Source organism: Crassostrea angulata, chromosome 10 (genome assembly GCF_025612915.1).
Source record: "Crassostrea angulata isolate pt1a10 chromosome 10, ASM2561291v2, whole genome shotgun sequence".
Lineage (NCBI taxonomy): Eukaryota > Metazoa > Mollusca > Bivalvia > Ostreida > Ostreidae > Magallana > Magallana angulata.
In genome coordinates this window covers 30373393-30395132 of record NC_069120.1, presented here as the reverse complement: position 1 = coordinate 30395132, position 21740 = coordinate 30373393, and the positions used below count along the sequence as shown (strand labels likewise).

The following is a 21740-nucleotide window of genomic DNA, read 5'->3' as shown; positions in this document are numbered from 1 at the left end:
TTAACGAATGTAGATCGTAGTATAGTTTACAAGATATCATCAAAATCTATCGTTAACGTACGTTATTTGCTTACAGATAAACTTAGATTATCATTCGTTAACTATAGTTTACAACCGTTTAATATAGTTTTAAGGATGAAAACTATAGTTAACAGATTGTTAACAATATACAAATTAAGTAACATTATGGACATAATGTGGTACATGTGGATATTGTAACACATCTCAAAAAGTCAAGTTCCCTAATCAAGTACGTGTTTCTTAAAAAAAAAAACACGAGTAGGTATGAATCATGTTCTTATAATCATAAAATAGATTTTTCCATATGGCCCCTATATAGGGGAATGGGGTCTTAAATATCCAATTTTAGGGTACATGTGCATGTGTATATATTCATATCAATACATGTACAAAGAGCAATAACTCCTCCTTTCAAACCTTGTGCTCAGACAAGCTTTTCGAAGGATACGTGAATATGTAATTTAAATGAATACTAACTAGTTCCATGCGATAAAATAATTTTGAATTTTTACAATACATGTAGGCCTACGTGTTTTATAAAAATTCAAAAATTATTATTATGTAGGCCTACATGCAAAAGTTAAGTACGAAACTAAAATGTTGATAAAGACGCTCAATGGCTAGCTTTGTATGGTCGTGTTTTGAACCGAATGTAGTTCTCTAAACACCTGTTGAAAGTAAGTATTTGTTAATTTTGAACTTTTATTTTCCACATAGGTATTGTTCTAGTTTTAAAACCAATGTAAAGTTATTTTGGATTGATGGCCGTGTCCGTTTGCCATTTATCTATAAACTGTCCTGTTTTCAGTACACCTGTGAAACGTTACCAAAACTGTATCCATAACCAGATAACGTTAGCCTTGTCCCAGCTGTAAGTTATGGGATAAAATGACTAGTTTTTGGTATTAGGTGTGAATTTGAACACATTTCATACGTATCGAATTATCATGAATCATGAATAGATTTTCTAGTGTGGGGTCTATTTAAGAAATATCAATCATCCAAAGTTTATAAACTATTTAACGTTACTCAATAAAAGGCTAGCTATACTCTAGCTGTCCCAAGTTTCTGCTTCCACCACTTTTTGCTCAACATATCAGTAATAATAATTGTACCTTTTTGCCAGACCTACATTTATCCACAAGAACATAAAAGTCAGGATTTTTCTGTTTTAAAACAGCTCCCAGCTCTGCTGCTTTAGATTTCAATACACAACCCAAAATAGAAAGTTCATGGTGATATTTGCATCCTAAACAAATAAAATACCAGATGATTACATTGAAAAATTGTGTGAGGTGTCTCGTGTATTTCCCAACAGTCGTCACAAAAACTTTTAAAACTTACTGCCCAGTAGGGCCAGTGTACTTTCTAATTTTACTGGCCCCCTAAAAATTTTATTGACCCCCTTTATAAAAAAAGTAAATACATGAACATGATAATTATAATGTTTTGGTTCTTTACAAAGGCAAAAGATAAAAAGGCTGCCATGATTCGCCCTTTGTCCTGTTTCAGTCAGTTGTTATGTACTAGTTAGATCCGACTAAATAATATGACCATGGAACTAAATATGTCCTTGATACAACAAACAAACACGTTTTGCTTTTTTATTTAATTTATTTATAACATTAACACAAATAAGACAGTTTAAATATATTTTTGATTGTGTAATAACTTTGAAAATCTACAAGTCTATTGGACTTCTTGAGTTTTGAGTTTAGATTTTCATTGACCCGACACCAAAATTCACTGGCGCAGTCTTCGGACCACCAATGGAGACTGTAAGAAAATTGTTTTTGTCCATGTTAATATCTCCTGATATAAAAGATGAAGTGTCAATGAAGACAACTTGTTTTTTTCCTCAAACATCGATTTTAGCTGCATTGACAGGTATTTGTCATTTCATTAAAATTCATCAAAAAGTAAAGAAAACATTAACCTGTGATAGGCTGTAGCGCATATTCTCTTTTGAGAAATGGAAATGCTGGCATAGCCTTCATCCACTTCTCTTGATTAGCACTAACCCTTGTATTTGATTCTGGAAAACGTGTAAAGTCAAAACCGAAGATGGTCTACGCTTCAACCCATGTTTCGACTTCAGTTTCCCTAAAATTTTCATAACGGATCTATAAATAATTTTCATATTTCGAACGAAAATATATTTCAAAAAATTCAACGCTACCCACTGTCAAATCATTTTTAATCTCAACTTCTACAGAACTACTAAATGTGCACAGAAAAGATGTATAAATTCCTGTAAAAACTATACATGTATTTTAATTTGTGTCTATTTCTTAGGTAAAAAAAAAAAGATTAGATTTGTTGGTTTTATGTGTCAATTAATTTTAACCGTTCTTTGCTGAAAATTAAGTATGTGTATTTATGAGGAAATTCAATCAACAATAAGTAATGGAAATTGGAACCTGAGGCAACCTATAACTTATACGTTCATTATATTCGAACATACGATACAATTCTACTGATATTCATATACCAACCAAAGAAATTACAAAAATAACACGTATGTTGATCTATAAAAAACCTGTCAATATCTGAATTTATAATAAGAGGGAATCGATTTGTGAGTTAATATTAATAATCCAGCAAAAACAGTCTGGTTGTTATTGCTTACGCAGTATCACAAAAAACACATGGGTTAGTTCGAATTCATACTCGGGCCTCATCTGTCTATGTCTGTGTAAGTTGAGAGCATGTACCGGTATAAAAAAAACAAAGACACTATGTTAACATGGTAGTTTGGAAATAGAATATATTGCATATTTGCAATTCCACCAATAAAACCACACTGAGAATACACATGAGATGTGATGAAGTTCGATCATGATGTTTTTTCTGTAGAACTTGTACCAGCACACTACCTGGTAAATGGAGAAAAAAGATATATACAAACTTATTAGTTCAAGTTATTGAACATTCATCTACTGCAAATGTATTGAGATCTGGTAGCCTGATGTCACACATCACATAGATACTGTAGTTATACTGCAAGTTATGAAGACCATTGCAGTATACACTACAGATTATCTGTTAATTTCATTTGAAAAACTTATAAAAAAATAAATCCAGTAAGTCATCTCTGAGAGAAAGACTTGCATGATCATGCTAACAGAGAGTGTAAGAATCCCTTCCTAGGGACATAAAGATCCAATCCCAAATCCTGAAAAAAAATTGTTTTTGCTTTGAAATTTAAATTTTACATTGTATACTCATGGCTTTTAGTCTTGTGAACTGGAGGAAAGAAGATTTGTTGAACTAGACAAACTTTTACTTTTAAAAACTCGTCTTCGCAAGCATTATATATCCCCCATGAAGAATTACATTGGTGTGATTATATACTTAGAATCAGGGTATTTAAAAGAAATTTAACTCGGAGTGTGATCCCAACGACCTATATTTCTTCTGTTTGTATTCATTATATTAGTACATGTGACAATGAAACAGCCTAGCTATCAAAACATGACAAAGATTTGGAATGGACAATGGTGTATTAAATGATCTACTTCATTACAATGTAATAAGGACATATTTAAAAGATATCTATGATAGTGTCTTTAAGGATTTGTAGTGGCATGAAGAGTATTTAAATAGCCATTCATGGTCTTTGCTTTTTGTGTATTAGACTTTAAAGAAACCCTCAGTGATCAAAAGTTAACATAAAGTGCTAAATTCCCTGTTATATTAATTAATTGAAAACCCATCAGGAGTTAAGCAAATAAAGGTTGCGTGTTTTTTTAATTATATAAATTCATTTTACGGTTCATGTAATGTCTTGTATGCTAGTCTATCCTAGGGTATTAGCTAGGGCTCTGATGCTTCTCTCTGGTCTCTGTCACATCTCATCCTTGCATTAGTTATGGTACAATGTTAATGAATGTATTGGGGATAGCAACGGCATCCAGACTCAAGGAGGCAGAATTAAGGGAGATAACTGCAGATAAATAGACACCTGTTTTATGTATCTTAGCACTGGAAACTGTAAATTTGCCAACTGTTATTGTTTTAATGAAAATAATTCTCTTGCACTTATTAGATATGAGTTGTTAATATATGTCTTAGAAGTGAAGAGCAAATAATTCTGGAAGATGAGGTAGAGAGGCTGAAAAGAATGCTGTGTATTATGTAAGAACCATCCAAAACTACAGCTCCTTTTAGAAATGTTATTTAACGTCAGCAGTCTGTTTTATATGTGTAGACTTTATGGATTCCAGTCATCTTTATCTTGAAAATCTGCATTTTATCAAGACATGAAAAGTAAAAATGATAAAGTGGGTGGATATTGAATCCTTGATTTTATAGAAATTTGAATTTCACTTTGATGTGCTTGACTGAATTTTGAGCAGTTCAGCGGTCATATAACATGTAATTTTAAATGCACCAGCCTGCACTGACTTTGTAAATGGATTGAATGAAAATCCAGCTTAACTTTTGTGGAGTGGTGTGTGTGGACTGGCATTTGTATCTACAGAGTGTACATTCTGTGTCTGTTGATCAGGCCGTGAGGTCCCGTCAGGTCTCATTGAGACTGGTTATTTATTGACCCTCAGATTATATGCAATCCTGGATGGGCGTTCAATCTTTACCTATGTGTGAAATTGACTTTATAACATTATCGTCATTGAGGTCATCACAAAAACACAATGTCAGCTAGGAGCAATTTTGTGAACTGGATAGAGATTTTACTAGATGCTTGGTTATGAGAATACCTATTGATAATACATGTACCTGTATCTACACCTTTGTTGTGGTACCTAGGTATACAATATAGTTCCCCTTTCCCTCCTCAAGTGAGTATTTTGGTTATCAGAGTATTTAATTTAGAGTTGGATTTGATGTTTAAGGTAAATTAATCATGGCTTTATTATATAGATTTATTAATAAAATTTTAAAGGTGTAGATCAAAATATTTACATGTATAGATAAAAAGACTTTTGATATTAACTGAAACAAGGGTCCTTATGTTTTCTATATGTACTTTTATGAAATTAAGCTATCAAAAATCTATTTTCTTTAGATGAATCTGTAAAATGAGTTTACAAAGGGTTGAATGTCTTGTCATTGTCTGATAAGACCTGATATATTTGTTCAGGGAAATGATGGCTGCTCTCCTCAGGTGAATATTGATCAGGAAAAAGGTGCCTAGCCTGTCTGATCAATGAATCTATGTTAATATTGACAGGATGGCTGACATAGGTGTGCTGAAGTCGACACCGGGCGGTCATGACTTTCTCCACGATTTCTCCACCACCCTGCAGCAGATGATGGGGGACCTGGATTTTTCTACCTTTCGTGTTTCGGAGGAATCAGGTTGTGATGAGAACACTTTCTGTACCCCGGACACCATCGATCAGTGCATTTCCTTCCTGAACCAGGTACATGTATCAGAATTGATTTTCCCATTTGTTATTTTAACCTTCACTGATTAAGTGGTTATTATGATAATTGCCGGTGACTGAGCAGTTTGATTGCTTTGTTGTAAGTGTCGGGTATTGTGAGAAGGTATTATCAGGTAAAAAAAACAAACAATAAGCAGAAAACAAGAGGTGTGAAAGTAGGGGTATATCTAACAATTCAATCTCCAGTAATCAGGGAAATGAGATAGGGAAAAGGCCATGTGTTGTTACAGCCATTCTGTCCCAAAGAAACACATTACATCACAGAGTGACACATACACAATGTCAGCACAGATGGCTTGTTAGGCTCCACAGTTTGGGTGTTGGTAGGTCTAGCACAATGCTGCTTCAGTGGGGCTGTCATATCCTGGACACTGTGGAGGTAAAGTTGTAGAATCTAAGATGTTTTGAAATTATTTTATGACTGTAAATCTCTTCTCTCTTTTTCTAACTCTCTCTGTCCTGTCTCTAACTCTCTCTGTCCTGTCTCTCTCTCTCTCTCTCTCTCTCTCTCTCTCTCTCTCTCTCTCTCTCTCTCTCTCTCTCTCTCTCTGTTGTACATGTATTTATGTGGAAGATGACCTGACCAACCTATCATTGATTTCCTAGAGTTAAAGCAATTTATGAAGTTTGGCTGATATATAATATATGAGTGTAATATATTTTGTGTATTATAAAAGTAAAATATACTTTACTACCAAGTAAGTTGCTTGTATAGCATTAATATTGGATGCATATTAAGAGATAGCTACAGTATGATCCCATTTAGATGATTATATACATCAATTACTTCTTTGATCCATGCATTATAATGGATGAGTTAATTAATTTAGACTTAATTAATAAAGTATTGCGAGAACTTATGGATGCAAAACTACAGGGGTTGAGATATATGGCCCCCGAGTGTTTGATTCATGCTGTGCCAATATAATTACTATTGGACTGTACCGTATATATAATTAAAACACTGTGTGACTTGAAATTAGAAAGACATAGTGAACAATGAAGCAGGTTGGGGTAAGCATGACTTTGCCAGGTTATTGGTGTTAATATTATCATGATATTGATATATTCTGAACATAATTGATGGAAGGATATTGTGTATGAAATAAATGATTGCCAAAATCATAGCAATATTAAATAACTTGATTTATGCTTGCATGAAGTTTATATTATATTCATTTACTATTGGGATGTTTGCATATGTTATCGTAACATCACCTGGATAAAATATTGAAATCTACCATATATGTTTTTCATTAACATTTTTATATACTGCTTTTTAAAGAAATCCAATGTGGAACTTTTACAATGTGTTTTTATGTTCACATATACACATATAAAGATGGAATCAGTATAACATTTGTAACTGTACGTAAAACTTATATAAGGCACTATATATTGTTCTTATATGACATCAAAAAATTCATCTATAGACATTTGAAGATGGACATTTGTTTATTTTAACATGCTAAAATTTGCATTATATAATTAAAAATATTATGAATTGTTATACTTGCAATTGTTTTAAACACTTACAGTCTTTGATAATTAATATTTATTCTATCTTTAACTACATTGACACATGTACCAGGTTCATTGTATAAAAGATACAATTTTGAGGCAGATTTTTTTTTTATGGTGAACTGGAAGATTGTCAAATTGATTAGTACGGGAATTTTCTGGGAGTATTGCATACCTATTAATTTGTTTTTTTTTTGTTTCAATAGGAATTACTCTCTCTTGGGTTTAAAGCTTTATCCTATGACAACCAGACTAAGATGACATGCCTAATAAATCGCCTGTATCAGATTCTACGGCTATTCCAGAGGCATGGCCGCACAAAGGAGGAACTAGAAAATAGGTTGGTATTGATTTGGGATCATATTCTGTATTTCTGTGATCACTGATTGGGAGACCAAGTAAACTAGGGGAGTTTTAGGGAAGCTTATACATGCATCTGTCAATACCCGTAACTTTCAATGAATTAAGATTAGAAAATACATAAGTTCTCTCTTATCAAAAATTAGACAAAGCATTTTGTATGTGTCTCAATGATTTCTTTTATATCCTAATCCCAAAAAATTATTCTAGAAGAAAAGCTTTCCTGCAGGTTTTTATGTTTTGATGCAGTTGTACTTGTTCAGTAATATTTGAGTCTTACTCTTAAATCCTAATTGCAATTTTTTTTTACAGGCTTCGTCGGGTGACCAGTGAATGTGAACATTATCAGGGTACCATAGCAAGGCTCAAGACAGAGAAGGAAAAACTTCTGAGGGATGTGTGTGTGGAACAGGAGAAAAGTCGACAGCTGTTGGTCAAGCACAAGACCAACTCTTCCAAGCTCAAGTCTGAGAGAGAGGAGGTGAGAGGGAGGGCGGTGAAGAAAGATGATTAAAATAGAATATTGCTTTTCAGGTTAATAGTTTATTGATAATGATGTTTTCCACAAATAGCCCTGTTCATATTTGTTTTGTGACACAGCTTTGACACCTAGTACTGTTGTGTTGAGCCTGCCCTGTAGACAGCTGAGACCTTATCTTGTTTGTGTCCATAGGCATGGGCAACTATCTTCTAGGGGCCCATTCCTACAATCAAAATATTCATTTTTAATTTCTAATGTCTATACGAAGCCATACTAAAAAAAATTTGTCTTCTGTCACTACAAACCTATTCAAAATATTCAAATTTTTTACACCTTTTTCTCAAGTTTTCATTACAGAATAATCTTTTTTTTTATTCTATAAATTCTCTTTACTTTTAAGCATTTATTTACTTTGTATGCCAGAATATGACAACTGAATTCATAATTTTTGTTCAAATTTTGTCATTTTGTTCCTATGCACAATGCCGAGATATTGGAAACTAAGATGCCAAAGTAACAGTGCTATAAAGAAATTGAAAATGGAAAAACCCTACTATATTGATTTTTTTTGGATAAACTTTCCCCTTATGAAAATTTTTTTCCTCACCAAACTCCTTTTAACCAAAGGTTCTTTAATTGAATTTGGTGTATTTTCCATTGAAGAATCCAAACATTAGATTAAACACAAGTATATAATACAGAATGTTGACAAAAATATTTGCTCTAAAGTCAAGTTCGGAACCTCATTAAACAACAAAGTTTGTGGTTTTACAGGTGAAGAGACTGCTGAGTGTGATCAGAGACCGGGACACCCAGTACAAGCACGACCTGAAGAAGAAGGAGCGAGAGAGCAATAAGCTGAAGGAGAGGATCCACCAGCTGCTGGCTGACAAGACGCCCAACAGGAGAGTGGGTAAGATTAACATTGTGATGGGGGAGTGGGTAAGGTCGCTCTACTGTTATAAGAGTATAGTTAAGACCAACTCCTATTGCAGTACATGTAAAGAGTGGGTTCGAAGGATTTTGTTGGAAGGCATAAATGGCTTTCATTGAATAGAAGAGTCAGGATTATATAGGCTCTTCAATAGGATAGTAGGTAAGAGCAGCTTAATCATGGGAGAGTGGGTAAGAACGGCTTTATAGAAAAGAAAAAATTACTCTCAGATTCTGTCGCATCGGGTCAAATGCTGCCTTTTGACTTACTTTATTGGTTAAATTGAAAAAGGGTAAAATATCAATTTTTGTTCTTAAAGCATGATGAGCTGATTTTTTTTCCTAATTTTATTTGGCTGCCTTCTATGATGATTATCCTGCGTGTAAGTTAAACCTTTATGATAAATAGCATTAAAGTATATCCATAACACTTATCAGAAGAAAGTTTTCTAAATCTAATCAGGAATATATTATATGGAAAATGAAGTTTTGTACATGATGACAATATAAATGTAATTTTGCTTTTCTCACAAAAATATGACTATATACAAATGTGAATAAGCCATTTTATCAATTTATGGTAGTAGTAGATTACGATTTCACATTAAAAATTTATGACAAGAAAAAATGCCTCTCAATTTAATTGAAAATTGAGTTATCCCCCTTTTCAAATCCACAATAAAACACCTGCCTGTACCATTAATTGATCTAAAAATTTTGGTCATGGGAACTAATTTAAAAATTAAAATTTTTTGATCCTGAATTAGTAGAATGAGTACCGTATGAACAGCATTTTTACAAAAGAGTGGATAATAGGAATTGCTTTGGAAATTTGGAAAGGAAGACATTCGTTAGAAAATCAGTGTAAAAAGATTAAGTTCATGCAAGGTTCTTTGATCCTCAGCCTTAAAGTACTTTTTTCATCATAAAAATGTTAATTATCATTCGAACTTTAAGTTGAGATCAAATTAGGAAAAAAAAGAAGGTTGTACCGGCATTGGTGGCTCAAACCCTTTTACCACTAGGTAGTAGGTCTCTGTGGAGTCACTAGACAAGCAGTTCATTGAATAACTTTGCGTAATGTTAACACTTCAAGACTAATTAAATTTGTCTATATCAAATTCAGATTTATGGTACAAATAAACAAATTACGGATAATTTAGAGTTATCGAACATTGCGGGGGATCGGAGATTGTTAAATAGGGTTGTTAAAAAGAAAAAAATGAAATAATTCAGAATTGACTGGAGGGTAAGGTACTAACATTTTCAGAAAAAGAATGGGTGAATAGTGATTTCATTAAAATTGTTATTTGTTAGAGCAGATCTTCCATGACAGGATTCCTTAAGAGAGTAATGTATTTTGTTGACAAGTTAAACAGAATAATGCTAGGTAAAAAAGTGGTGTCAATAGAGAAAAAAAGATCATAAAGAAGTTCCAATAGAGTTCCGTTTAGAATGGTCTGTTTTCTTATTTCAGGCTTGGATATTGCTTTCTCCCTACAGAGTTCTGATGGCAAACGAAGCCAGTGGAGGTCTACGTCTAACAAGTATGTTTTAGATTATTCTTGTCTCACCTGACTTGTAAATTTTAGTAAAGTTCATTCATATCTAATGTGTATTTATATGTCTTATTGGTGGACACTTGTTATTTGTGCTTAATTAACCTGATTGAAAGAAATGCCAATGCATTGATCTAAGTACAAGCAACACTATATCTACGGTATCCACTATATCTATCAATGAGGGATTCGACTACATCTTAATCAATATGAGATGCAGAATTTTTCAGGGTTTAAAATGTATGCACATAGAAGCTAGCTAGTACAATGTGAAATTTGCAACTTGCAGTATGCATTAAATGAAGTACAGTAAAGTTATGCAAATATGTAATAGGTGCGCTAGTACATTAGGAACATGCATTCACATTTATGATATACATGTAGAGTTAGCATTGTTCAGTATTTTAAAACTTTGCAAGTATCTGTCCCTATATGAACCTCATTGAAGAACAAAAACCTTCATTTCTGTGTTGAGTCAAGTGCACAAGTTTGTGGTTTGACTGTGTGTTTTTGTTAACAGAAAAACACTGTTATGTTTTCAGAATTTTAAATTATTTTACTTTCTCAAACGTAAAAATATAGGAAATAAATAACATTGTTAAAAAGTTCACCAGAGTAGGAACAGTCGAACTTGGTAATGGTACATGATCAAGCTTCTGAATTTGATCACATGACCAACCAAGTTCCTATCTCGGTGAACTTTTTAACTTTGTTATTTATTTCTCATTAGTTTTGGTGAATATGCTGTGAACCTACATGTACATGACTAGTATATCATTTATAGACAAGAAGAGATGTACCAGCACCTAATGACAGGGTATGAGGCCAAACAGAAGGAACTGCTGGTGGAGAACAATGAGTTGAGGACCAGTCTTGCTCACATTCACAGGGACATCAGTAAAGCCCTGGGACTCAGCCATCATCTCACCTCTCATTCCACAAAGGTACCTTTTCTTTTATGTTCAGATAAACAGCACACTAGGAAACAAATATATAATTGGTATGATCAACTTACTTTATTATGAAAACTTAATGCAGAACACAAGAAAACAGTCAAATATTTAATTGGTAAGATCAAGTTTATTTTAAACATTGTATGCACATTCTTTTAAAATGATTGTTATTTGAGAGTTATTTTGTGTACAGGTCACCACATCTCCAGATTCCGAGTCCTGTTCCAGTGATGAGGAGTCTAATTACCCATCAGTCACTGACTGCAGCTCAAACGACATTGATGGTAAATTTCTCTTTAATTTATCTTAATATTCAGTAGTTTTCTTTTAAAAGAAACTTGTATGTTTATTAATGATTTTTTTGGGGTGTGTTTTTTAGTATGTTTGATGTTTGTTTATTCCAGGTTATTTCCAGATGCCTTATGACATGATTAGAGAAAATTTAGAGAACATGTTTAAAGAACGGTTAAAGAGATTAAAGGAAAGGAAAAAGAGGAAACTGCCAAGTAAGAGACAAAGGGTGTATGATATTTATAGATTATGGACTATTTCAGTTTTTATGAAAACGGAAAACTGGTGAACATATTTTGGAAAGTCAGAGTTATAGCTCACATCCTATTTTACTTCAGTGATGAGATAGCTTTTGAATGAAGTTAAAGCTCATTAAATTTCTTTCTCTTTTGGCAAAATCTCAGTGATATGGCAGAATTTCTGAAAAATTCTTCTGTTCTGAACAAAAATAATAAAATTACAAGTAGGGATTTCCAAATTTTGGAAAGGTTGTATATGAAACAGTGTAACTTCTTTTCATTACCTGTTCTCGTAATTTTCATTTGACAATTCCTCTTTTCCTACACGTGTCAAGCATTCAGAGCTAAAATGTCACAACAATTCATGTAAACACTTCATAAGTTGAGATCATATTTCATTATAGGTAATTATCCATACATCACGAAACAATTAACGTCTGACGTAATTCACGCATTATAATGTCTTGTTTGTGTCTGATCTAATTGAGACCTTATAGATGTGTTTAATAACAAAACAAAGCTGACTTCAAAATTAATGTAAACAAAACTATTAAAAATCCTGACAACTGCAATAAACATGGTTGTTTCGATTAAGTACCGGTACTCTTTTTTCCTATGTATAACATCATTGCATTGTAAGGTTGAATTTACTCCGAATCTTTGATCATTACTCCCTGAACGTCCATAAACATCCAAAATAAAATCCGGACCACGATCAATTCCAGTGCAAGGGAGATAAATACACAAAGGGGAATAATTTTACCTACTTGCTAAAGCTATATCATCCTTATTCTATACGCTCAGCAACAAACGTACCTGAAAATGATATATTTTCCCCAAAAACAAAGAAATGTGCAGTACGTCCACTAGAATAAGCTCCATGAAAATAAATGATTCCACAGAATGCTCATGATAGTTTTAATCAAATACAAGGAAAGCAGCATTTTGAAATTGTTACAGTTCTTAAGATTTCATTGAGTTCTATTTGGTAGAACCTTATTCTATGGAGTAATGATATTCAGTTTTTAATGAACATTCACACACTTTAACCTTTTAGGTCCAACCAAATCCACTAAATCTAGTCCGTCCAGACTGTCTACAGCCAAGCCTTATGACATGGAACAGTTCAAGAAAGAAATGGAAATACTGAAAAGGCAGATCAAGACCTATGAAGAGCAGATAGAGAGACACAAGAGAGAGAAGGAGAATTACAAGGAGGTGATACAGCAACAAGAGGATATGATACAGGTATGATACAGGTATGATACAGCCATGATACAGTCATGATACAGTCATGATACAGTCATGATAGTGCCATGATACAGTCATGATACAGGTATGATACAGTCATGATACAGCCATGATACAGGTATGATACAGCCATGATACAGTCAGGATACAGCCAGTATACAGTCAGGATACATCCATGGTTTTTATAAATTATTAAATGAATTTAAATAAATTTAAAGAAAACTAACTTTTAAGCAAAGAGATCATGAAGTGGTTCCCAAGAAAAAGGCTGTCATCCACCAGATATTTAAGGAGGATTTACATTTTAGTAATTTTTAGAGTTAATATAACATTAAACACTTTAAGAATATGACTTGATTTTGTTTAAACTTGAATCCTATCAATGCAGTGATAGGATGATTTTGTTTATTTTGTTTATCCCAGACAAGTAATTGATTAACTATATTTGTATATAAATTTGATACCCAATGATTTTGATGTTGATTTAATAGATGATTTGGCATTTTAAGTTTTTCTTCATTTTGCAGAATTCCATTCAAACACATAAACATCAGAACTCAGGGGAGGTATTTTTGGATGATTCCAAGCTGGTACAGGAAAAGGAAAGTCTCCTGGAGCAGAAGAAATTGTTTCACGAGGAGAAAACCAACTTCCTGGAGGAGAGAAAGCAGTTCACAGAGGCAGCCATTAAATTGGGGAAAGAGGCGAGTTTTTTTTAAAACAAAGGAATTTATTAGTCACTTCTCTTTATCTCATACCTATTTCCATGCAGGATTTGTCTTAAATGAATATAATTATCAAATATTTTTAACAGATATGGGGAAATTATCATATTTAAAATAGCATACGGTGATAATATTGTCTGAAATAACTAGCAGCTGAAGATAGTGTCTTTGATTGGCAAAGCATTCCCTCTTCCTACGTGTAAATGAGATTCTGTAATTACTTATTCATTATCAACCCTTCAAAACTATAACTTTTATTCTGGGGATTCTCAAATACTAATGTCATGGCAGATCAGATATGTCAGAGAACTTAAGTTTGTTGACCATACTGTTTTGTTATTGTGACCTCTACCCCGCCAACCCCCACACCCCTTTCCTGTATTTTGTTCTTATCAAACTTTTCCCACATGAAAAATTACCCTTTAAAAAGAAGCAGTGACGTAGTGTTTTTCACATCCCTTTTAAATGAAATAATTATGGCAAAAGGAAGGTTTGATTGAATTCAATTATCACTTGAACCTCTCTGACGTGATCAAGATAATGTGCAGAAGAATCAGACATATGTAAATAACCTTACAACGGGATTTAATGTGCATATATACATGTACATGTGCTCAATATATACCAGAACATCTATACAGACCTTGATATCTAAATATTTTTTTTTGTACTTTTACAAATCAAAACACTGGCCAACTTCCAAACACCATAAGTTGAAGATCAATTAGTTTTGCCTTTAACCAAATCAGTCATACAACTAAACCTACTAGAAAAAATTTTTTAATAAATATTTTTAAAATAATGTAATTCATCCTCTCGTATTATTGTTATTTTCATAACATATATATATTTTTCATCTTACAGAGAAGGGCATTAGAAGAAGAAAAGACCACCATTTTGAAAAACCAGTTCCTCCAGATATCTCCATTTAGATCACCGACAGAGAAATCCACTCCTCAAAAAGGTATAAACCGTCTGGGTAACAATTTACACCCAGCCTTCATCTGTTGTGTGTGAACAACAGCATAATTATGGGCAAAAACAAATTTGAAAATGTCAACGTTTCCAAACATATGCACCCACAAATACAAAGATAACATATAGGATACAAAGACATTGTGTGCAAAACACTGTTGGTGGTAAAGTGGGATTATATTTTGTACATATACTTCATCTTGCACAAATGTTTTAAAGCATTTTGAGAGAATGGATATGCTCTTAATAAACCCTTTTTCATTACATGTATTTGTATTATTTGATCAAGATGTCTTTTACTTTGGCAGATTCAGTCCGCCTCCTTCCTTCCACTCCTCTGTTTTCCCCCGCGCCATCAGGGCAGCCAAAAACTCCCTCCACCGTGGAACTCTTTAGATTCCTTGGGATAACTCCTCAGGAACAGTTTCTGTAAGTGCCAGTCCATAACAGAATGATGTCCTCTTTTCAAAATACAACTGCCTTGTCAACATATAATTTATGTACAAATTCATATGGTGTATTTGTCAGAATTCGGCAGAAACCTTAAGATATACATATTAAATGGATGGTTTCAAGCTCTGTTAAACTGTTTCTTTACTAGAAAGGCAAAACTATAATGATATTTTCTTAATTAAGTGGAATTTGATTTCAACCGACATTAAAACCCTTCTCTTATTCATTTACTCTTGCAGTCAGCACAAAAACTCAACTCTGGATGACAGCAGCAGTGAACTGAAGCGCTCACACAGCTCTGAGTACCTGAATAACAGCACAATGACCAACTCGGCTCACAACGACCTATCTCTATTTGCTGGACAGTTGGACTCGGCGAGAAAGACATTGTTTTACCGACGCTCCAGTACAGGGAGTAATGAAGACCTTGGGGTGTAGGGATCAACACAGCTGTCCGCGTGCTGCTCTTTTGATATTACTTACCATATTTAAGACATGAAATGGCCTTCATTGTTTACATACATTGAACTTCTGCAGGGTGTCATACCTTTAATGTTCCTTGCCAGTGAGAAGATATCTATTTTTGAACATTGCAAATACTGATGATGTAATATAGTCATTTTTGATGTACCTGTGATTTCACCAGACATATCAAACTATACATGTGTAGAGTAAGTGTGTATAGATAATTTATTTAGATTCAAATTTATGTTGGGAAAAAATCCACACAAATATTCAAATAATGTTGGAAAATCCATGTAATGAAGACCAACAAAATGCAGATTGAAACTCTACCGATTTCAAGAATATCATCAATAGTTTTTTTTCAAACAACTCCTTAGATGATAATTTTGAAATCTATTTAATTTTAATCAAGTTCTGTCATTTTTATATTATATATGTTAAATGCGTTGAATTATGTATTTTGGATGTATGAAAAATTGGAGACTGTGTAGCAGTAGTCTATTTTAATTCCAAGATGAAACTTTACAAATTTCTATACACCATAGTAATGTTATAGGACAGGGTGATATTTTTTATGTCTTTGATAAGTGATCTCTAAATTCATTGAAATACAAGATATTTTTTGTTGATGTCAATTTACAATTGAAATTCTCTGAATATTTCATGTTTACCACAAAGTTTTGGGAGGTTTTGTATCATCTAAAATTAGATTTCCAACATCAGATTTGTATGGGGTTTTTTCTTGTCACAAAAAGAAACAATAGGTTTTCTTTGAGGAATATCTCGGTGTTATCTCAAGCATACCAGCATCTCGAAGCTTTACACTGGAGGGGGTTTACATCTAGTTTCAACAGAAGCATGTGTTCAATGTTCAACAAACATATCAATTTCTCCATGATTGCATATCATTCTTCATATTGAGGATTTGTCATTTGTATTACATTCCACGTCATGCTGAATTAGTGCCTAACTTGATAAGGATTTTTATTGTGTGTATTGTTGACGTTTCAGAGGTTTTTTTCTGAAATTAAATAAAAATTAATATTTTTGCTAAAATTTTGTTGTTGTTTTTTTTGTCCCAAAAATACAACAGAGTAAGAGTTATTCTTTATTCCATTTAATTTATAAACAAATGAACAATATATTTTTCACAAGTCCAACACGGGATAATACTTTTATGGTAATACTGATACAGGTAGCACAGAGTATAAAGAAACTGAATTAAAGCTGTGGATGAGATTAGTGGATTTTCATGTTTCATTTAATTGGATTATCGCATCACTGCCCAGTTTCCCTGCTCCATCCCTTTCTTCCTCTCAAGTCCGTAAATTGTTGCTGAAAGACAAATACAAGAATATTTTTTTTTCAGGAAGAAATAGCGTAAGGTATTTATATTTCAGTTTCGAAAGAGAAGTAAAAATTTATGTCCTTTAAATCAAACGTCCAAGCAATTTATACATGTACATAACCATCAAATGTTCAAATTTTTACACACATGCAGTTTAGATAAGTTTTAATTCATCAAAGAATACTGTTCATACCGTATACATGTATGTACATTACTATAGCATTGTTAGCACACAAGTCTAGGTTTAGATATTTTAATACAAGGAATACTAGTATGAATTACAAGTTAATATTATTTCAATCGGGTCTTCTAATCAGGACTAGTGCCGCCATGATCAATATTCAAACTGTGACTGTCTTATTGCGCCATCCTCGTTATCAACATAATCAATGTTAACACACAAAAAGGAACAGAAGAAGAGAAAGCCCGTTTGTTGCCTAATTAAAAACATGAAATGTTTAATCTTTCCGCTACCAAACAGTGATTAATGCAACTTTTGGCCTCTCCCTTTTTTCTGTCGGTCTTGAGTTTATGGCTGTTCATTGCGGCATGCCTGTGCATAAACAATGGCGTAGACTTACAACTGGGATGTTACGCTCGCCTGGTTGGTATAGAATTTTGGCGCGACTAGAAAAGACAGAAGTTTCACACGTATGAATACGGTGATGGTTAAATACGTGTAACATTAAATGTTAATACAAGCAGGCACTGTTCAAGTGATAAAGTAGAACAAGTAATAACTATTGTGAGATGACGTAAGCCAGACTCCCTTGGACTGTTAGCAGACGACAATATGCGTTTACCACGTTGTTTTCTAGTTACCCCTTAGTCCATGTTGACGGGTTGTTCTATTGCAGGGAAAGCTGCGGTGAAACAAATAGAAGGAACGTGTTCGATTTGTTCTCAGACAAACAATTTTAGTTGTTTTGGGGTTTTCTCATACAAATAGGGGGAGTTACGTGCATGTGCCTTTTAATGATATCGTTTATCCAATATTCACTCACTCGCGGCGATCAAAGATTTGCTTTTCTGTTGGTCTGTTTTTCTCTGTGATGAAAAGAAAAGTGAAGAGAGACAATTGAAAGTAGTGTTTATGATGTGTCAGTCTTACCGTCAGGTCTGCGGTCTCGGTTTTGTGAGAATGACTGGCTTCTACTCAATGGCCGATCTTGGCGAGCGTCAGGCTTAATCAAATGACCTCTGGGCACATCATCAATCTTTATACTATCTTCATATGCAATTTGACCTACACGTAATTTAATGAATATACAAATCGCTCTGAATTAAAAAGTAAAAGTGCTATTTTGAAAACTTATTGTTGTAAGTTGTGCCCGTTCTCTGAAGACGTACATATGTCTCGTAATCATCTTTACGTCCAAAATGTTCAACTACACGGAACATATATTTAACTATGAATAGATATGTTATGTCTTTTTACATGTGGACTCGTGTATTACCAATCGTAAAGTGAAAATCCTACTCGCACAGTCCTTTTTCTCTAATCAATATAGAATGAATTTTCTGCATTCTGTAAATTCTCAATGTAAGTTACATACTATAGTACGCGTTCATAGACAATTCCAATTCCCAGTCGGTCATACCTACCATCGACAAATACAATGCGTCGCCCGCCAGCCTGTAGGACTTCCTTCACGTGACGCCAGCTTCCTCCCGCCCGCCCGTGTCGAAGCCTGTGTGGATAAACCCGACAACCAGAGTAACTAATAGCCACATAGTTTACACACCAGAGACAAATTAAAGAGAGGAGTTCGTAAGACTCACTTTGGTGGACCAAATACTGGGAAGTGTTTGTTTGGGAACTGCTGGCTGACTTGCTGGTAAGATTTGTGGAAGTCGTCGTATCCGTTGTTTGTGGAGAATCGAAGGTGTGGAGGAATGGATTCGTCCATCTAAGAGGGAAAGCAAAAAAAAAAAACCCAGTTTTTAATATTGATAGTTGTCACCATGAGTCATGTGCTCTGTGCTCTGTGCTATGGTGTTTTAGGGATCTTACCGCTGCTAGCTGTGCAGCATCTGGGTTGTACGGACTTGGAGCTCCGTCTGAGTTAACCATTCTAGACCGTCTGCCGTAAACGTTTCCCGCGCTGTGTTTGGTTGGAAAATTGGGCTGTGAGACGTAGCCCTCCACAGGAGCCTTTGATCGGTTTCCTAACTGCATCATCCATTGTGACATCAAGGCATAGCTCGTCCTGAAATGATATACCAGTGATAGTCAGACAAAGAAAAAGTCACCAAAAAGATCTGAAATAGTGCATACTGTATTGTTATGTTCAAGAAGTAAAAAAAAAAAAAACAGTTGCTGACAAACAACTGTAACATCATTAAAGCATATTCTTTTGAGTATGTCTAAGCAGAACTGGTTAATATCATTACAATACCAAAACCATTGTATTCCATAACCATATATTGAGAAGTGGAACTGTTCTTCCATTGTTTTAACATACTAACTGATGAACACGGTACACCAAAATTTAAAGAAGGGTGCAAATATATAGATGATACAGATTGTTGTTTCATACGCATAATACGGTTCCGACCATTCAATGCTGGATCGTATCACCCCCCCCCCCCCTCCGAAATGCCCGCTACCCAAAGCATTTTATATATTGGCGGCTTTTTTGAAATGGTATTGGTCATCACAGAAAAGAAGTCCGTTACCTTTATGAACGAGTTTTTGCTGCAATATGTTGCATTAACATCCATCCCCGCTAAACGATTTTTAAGTAACGGTTGTGAACCAAACGTCACAAAATATGCACTCCTACCGAGGCAATGAAGTTGTTTTTTCGGGGATGGATGGGTGGGGGGCAGTAAACATTAGATGACTTTATACGAATCTGGTCTGCAATTGCCAATTGTCCCTTTATTACAAATACTGATAGAAAATGCTGGTGTGGTATTTGTCTTGGGCTGTCTCTTTGCAAAGAGCACGTGGTCCCATTAAGCATGTACCACAATGAACAAATCATATCAGAAAATGTACGTGTATTCAACAAGAATACTTCACTTACGTTTGCAGATTTTAAAAATTTAACATCTCTTTGTTGTTTATCGCATTGAAAGTGGTTCTTTCTAAATCGATATCCCCACTCGATAATTCATGTTATGGGCTGAATTTATTAAGCGGATTTCTTTAACGACCTTAGAAAGAGCTCATTTAAAAGGAATAAGTATGTAAAGAAAAACTTCATTGCAAAACAGTTTGGGAAACTATAGAGCACGTAACCCTCAGACTTTCTGTCCGGTCTTAACGCGACAGAACGTGAGTCGTGGGTTAGAAATATGGAAATACTTGGCCCCGTACATTTGTTTTCAGACCCCCCCCCCCCCTCCCCAGGTTGGCTTCAAATATTTGCACTGTTACATTTACTGATGCGTTGGGTGGCGATGAGGGTGTTGGGATGGGTCGTTATCTAATATCTTTATTATTATTATTAATTTATGATGACTACCCCTCTAAGAGTTAACAAAGTCGAATCCTATAGCAACATGTTGCAGCAAAGCTATTGCAGCGATTCTGAGAATGTTTATATTTGGTTGGAGGCAGACGTTATCAAAATGACCGGTACTGAAATATGGTGAATGTTTCGGTCAATCCAACAATAATTATCTTATTGCATTACCTACTGAATACCACTTGTTCGGTGGACATTTTGTGTTAAGCAGACACTGTAAGTCGTCCTGTCATCAAGACTATATAGCTAGGGTCTTATAAACGATCACAATCTTTCAATTCATGGCGTGGATTTAAATGATTAATTATCTACCATTCTGTACAAGTTTAATACTAATTTGATGTTGTAGAAGATTCGGAATTTGATATCAGGTGTTGATTTGTAGTCCAACAATTACGAAGCCTTAGCAACACATCCTAAAATCTCAGTGTTTTAAGCTGTATTTAACTAAATTGCTTGATATTTATAGACAATCATCGACGAATAATTATGCATCAGTTTTTCATTCAAATATATTTTAAAAACATATTTGTTTCAAACATACTTTATGTACTTACCTAAATCTGGAATCAGGTCGATTTGGCCTATATGTATTTTTCCGAAAGTCCATAGACATGTTTGCGCTTTTTAATAACGATCGTAAAAGACACCCCAAAAAATCCACTTTTACATGTCCGGTAACGTAACAAGGGGTGGGTGTTTCACCTGGACACAGGAAATCCCTGCCAACGGATTTAGTCAGTGCAGATCAAGTCGGTTTATGGAATATATAGCACACGCGATTTGTTTGCGATAAGTATATATCACACTGGATATATATAAAACATATTATGCGTTTAAGGGGCTTTAACAACGCAAGGCCATGGATTACTGATTCCTGTGAATCGCAATCAATGCCAAGATATACATCCTCTTATACCAATCAACGACTTCTTTCACAGTATTCAGTCCCCGGTTGGCGAGCTGTGTTCCCAAGCCTCTCCCTCTCCTTCACCCAGACAGCGACTGTGTCACGGTTGTCAGGCCCCACTAACGGTCGTGATCAAATGTGGAAATGATCTAGACAATGCATTTTAAATGCACCCAAAGAAATTGAAAACGTGAAAAAATAGGTAAAGCAAACAGGGCTGTATTGATTTTGCTTAAAACTCTTTGGTTGTAATTGCCTGCAGTTTAATGAGAAAATGCGACGAGGACACTCCGAGAGGGTATAGGTTATTTATAATGCAGAGCACATATTTTATTCACTAATCTAGATAAACTCGTGCAAGAGACACG

The 21740-nt window shown here is 34.3% G+C and overlaps 2 protein-coding genes across 2 annotated transcripts in view; one reads left to right on the top strand and one right to left on the bottom strand.

The window, feature by feature from the left end:
• The first annotated feature begins 569 nt into the window (after nucleotides 1-569).
• On the top strand, nucleotides 570-16694 carry LOC128164385 (afadin- and alpha-actinin-binding protein-like). Its single transcript, XM_052828173.1, has 14 exons — nucleotides 570-698; nucleotides 5216-5408; nucleotides 7160-7293; nucleotides 7626-7794; nucleotides 8569-8707; nucleotides 10205-10274; nucleotides 11071-11230; nucleotides 11433-11523; nucleotides 11644-11745; nucleotides 12827-13017; nucleotides 13548-13724; nucleotides 14610-14709; nucleotides 15029-15149; nucleotides 15413-16694. The coding sequence occupies exons 2-14, from the start codon at nucleotides 5217-5219 to the stop codon at nucleotides 15609-15611; spliced, it is 1845 nt and encodes a 614-aa protein (XP_052684133.1). The 5' UTR covers nucleotides 570-698; nucleotide 5216; the 3' UTR covers nucleotides 15612-16694.
• Nucleotides 16695-16733: 39 nt separating this feature from the next.
• LOC128164386 (zinc finger SWIM domain-containing protein 4-like) overlaps nucleotides 16734-21740 on the bottom strand; it is a 28551-nt gene continuing 23544 nt past the window's right edge. Inside the window, exons 17-21 of the mRNA XM_052828174.1 lie at nucleotides 19001-19196; nucleotides 18769-18896; nucleotides 18592-18677; nucleotides 18098-18232; nucleotides 16734-16973 (exon numbers count right to left, since the gene is read on the bottom strand). Of these exons, the coding sequence (XP_052684134.1) occupies nucleotides 16909-16973; nucleotides 18098-18232; nucleotides 18592-18677; nucleotides 18769-18896; nucleotides 19001-19196 (610 nt within the window). The 3' untranslated portion in view covers nucleotides 16734-16908. The remainder of the gene's footprint in view (nucleotides 16974-18097; nucleotides 18233-18591; nucleotides 18678-18768; nucleotides 18897-19000; nucleotides 19197-21740) is intronic.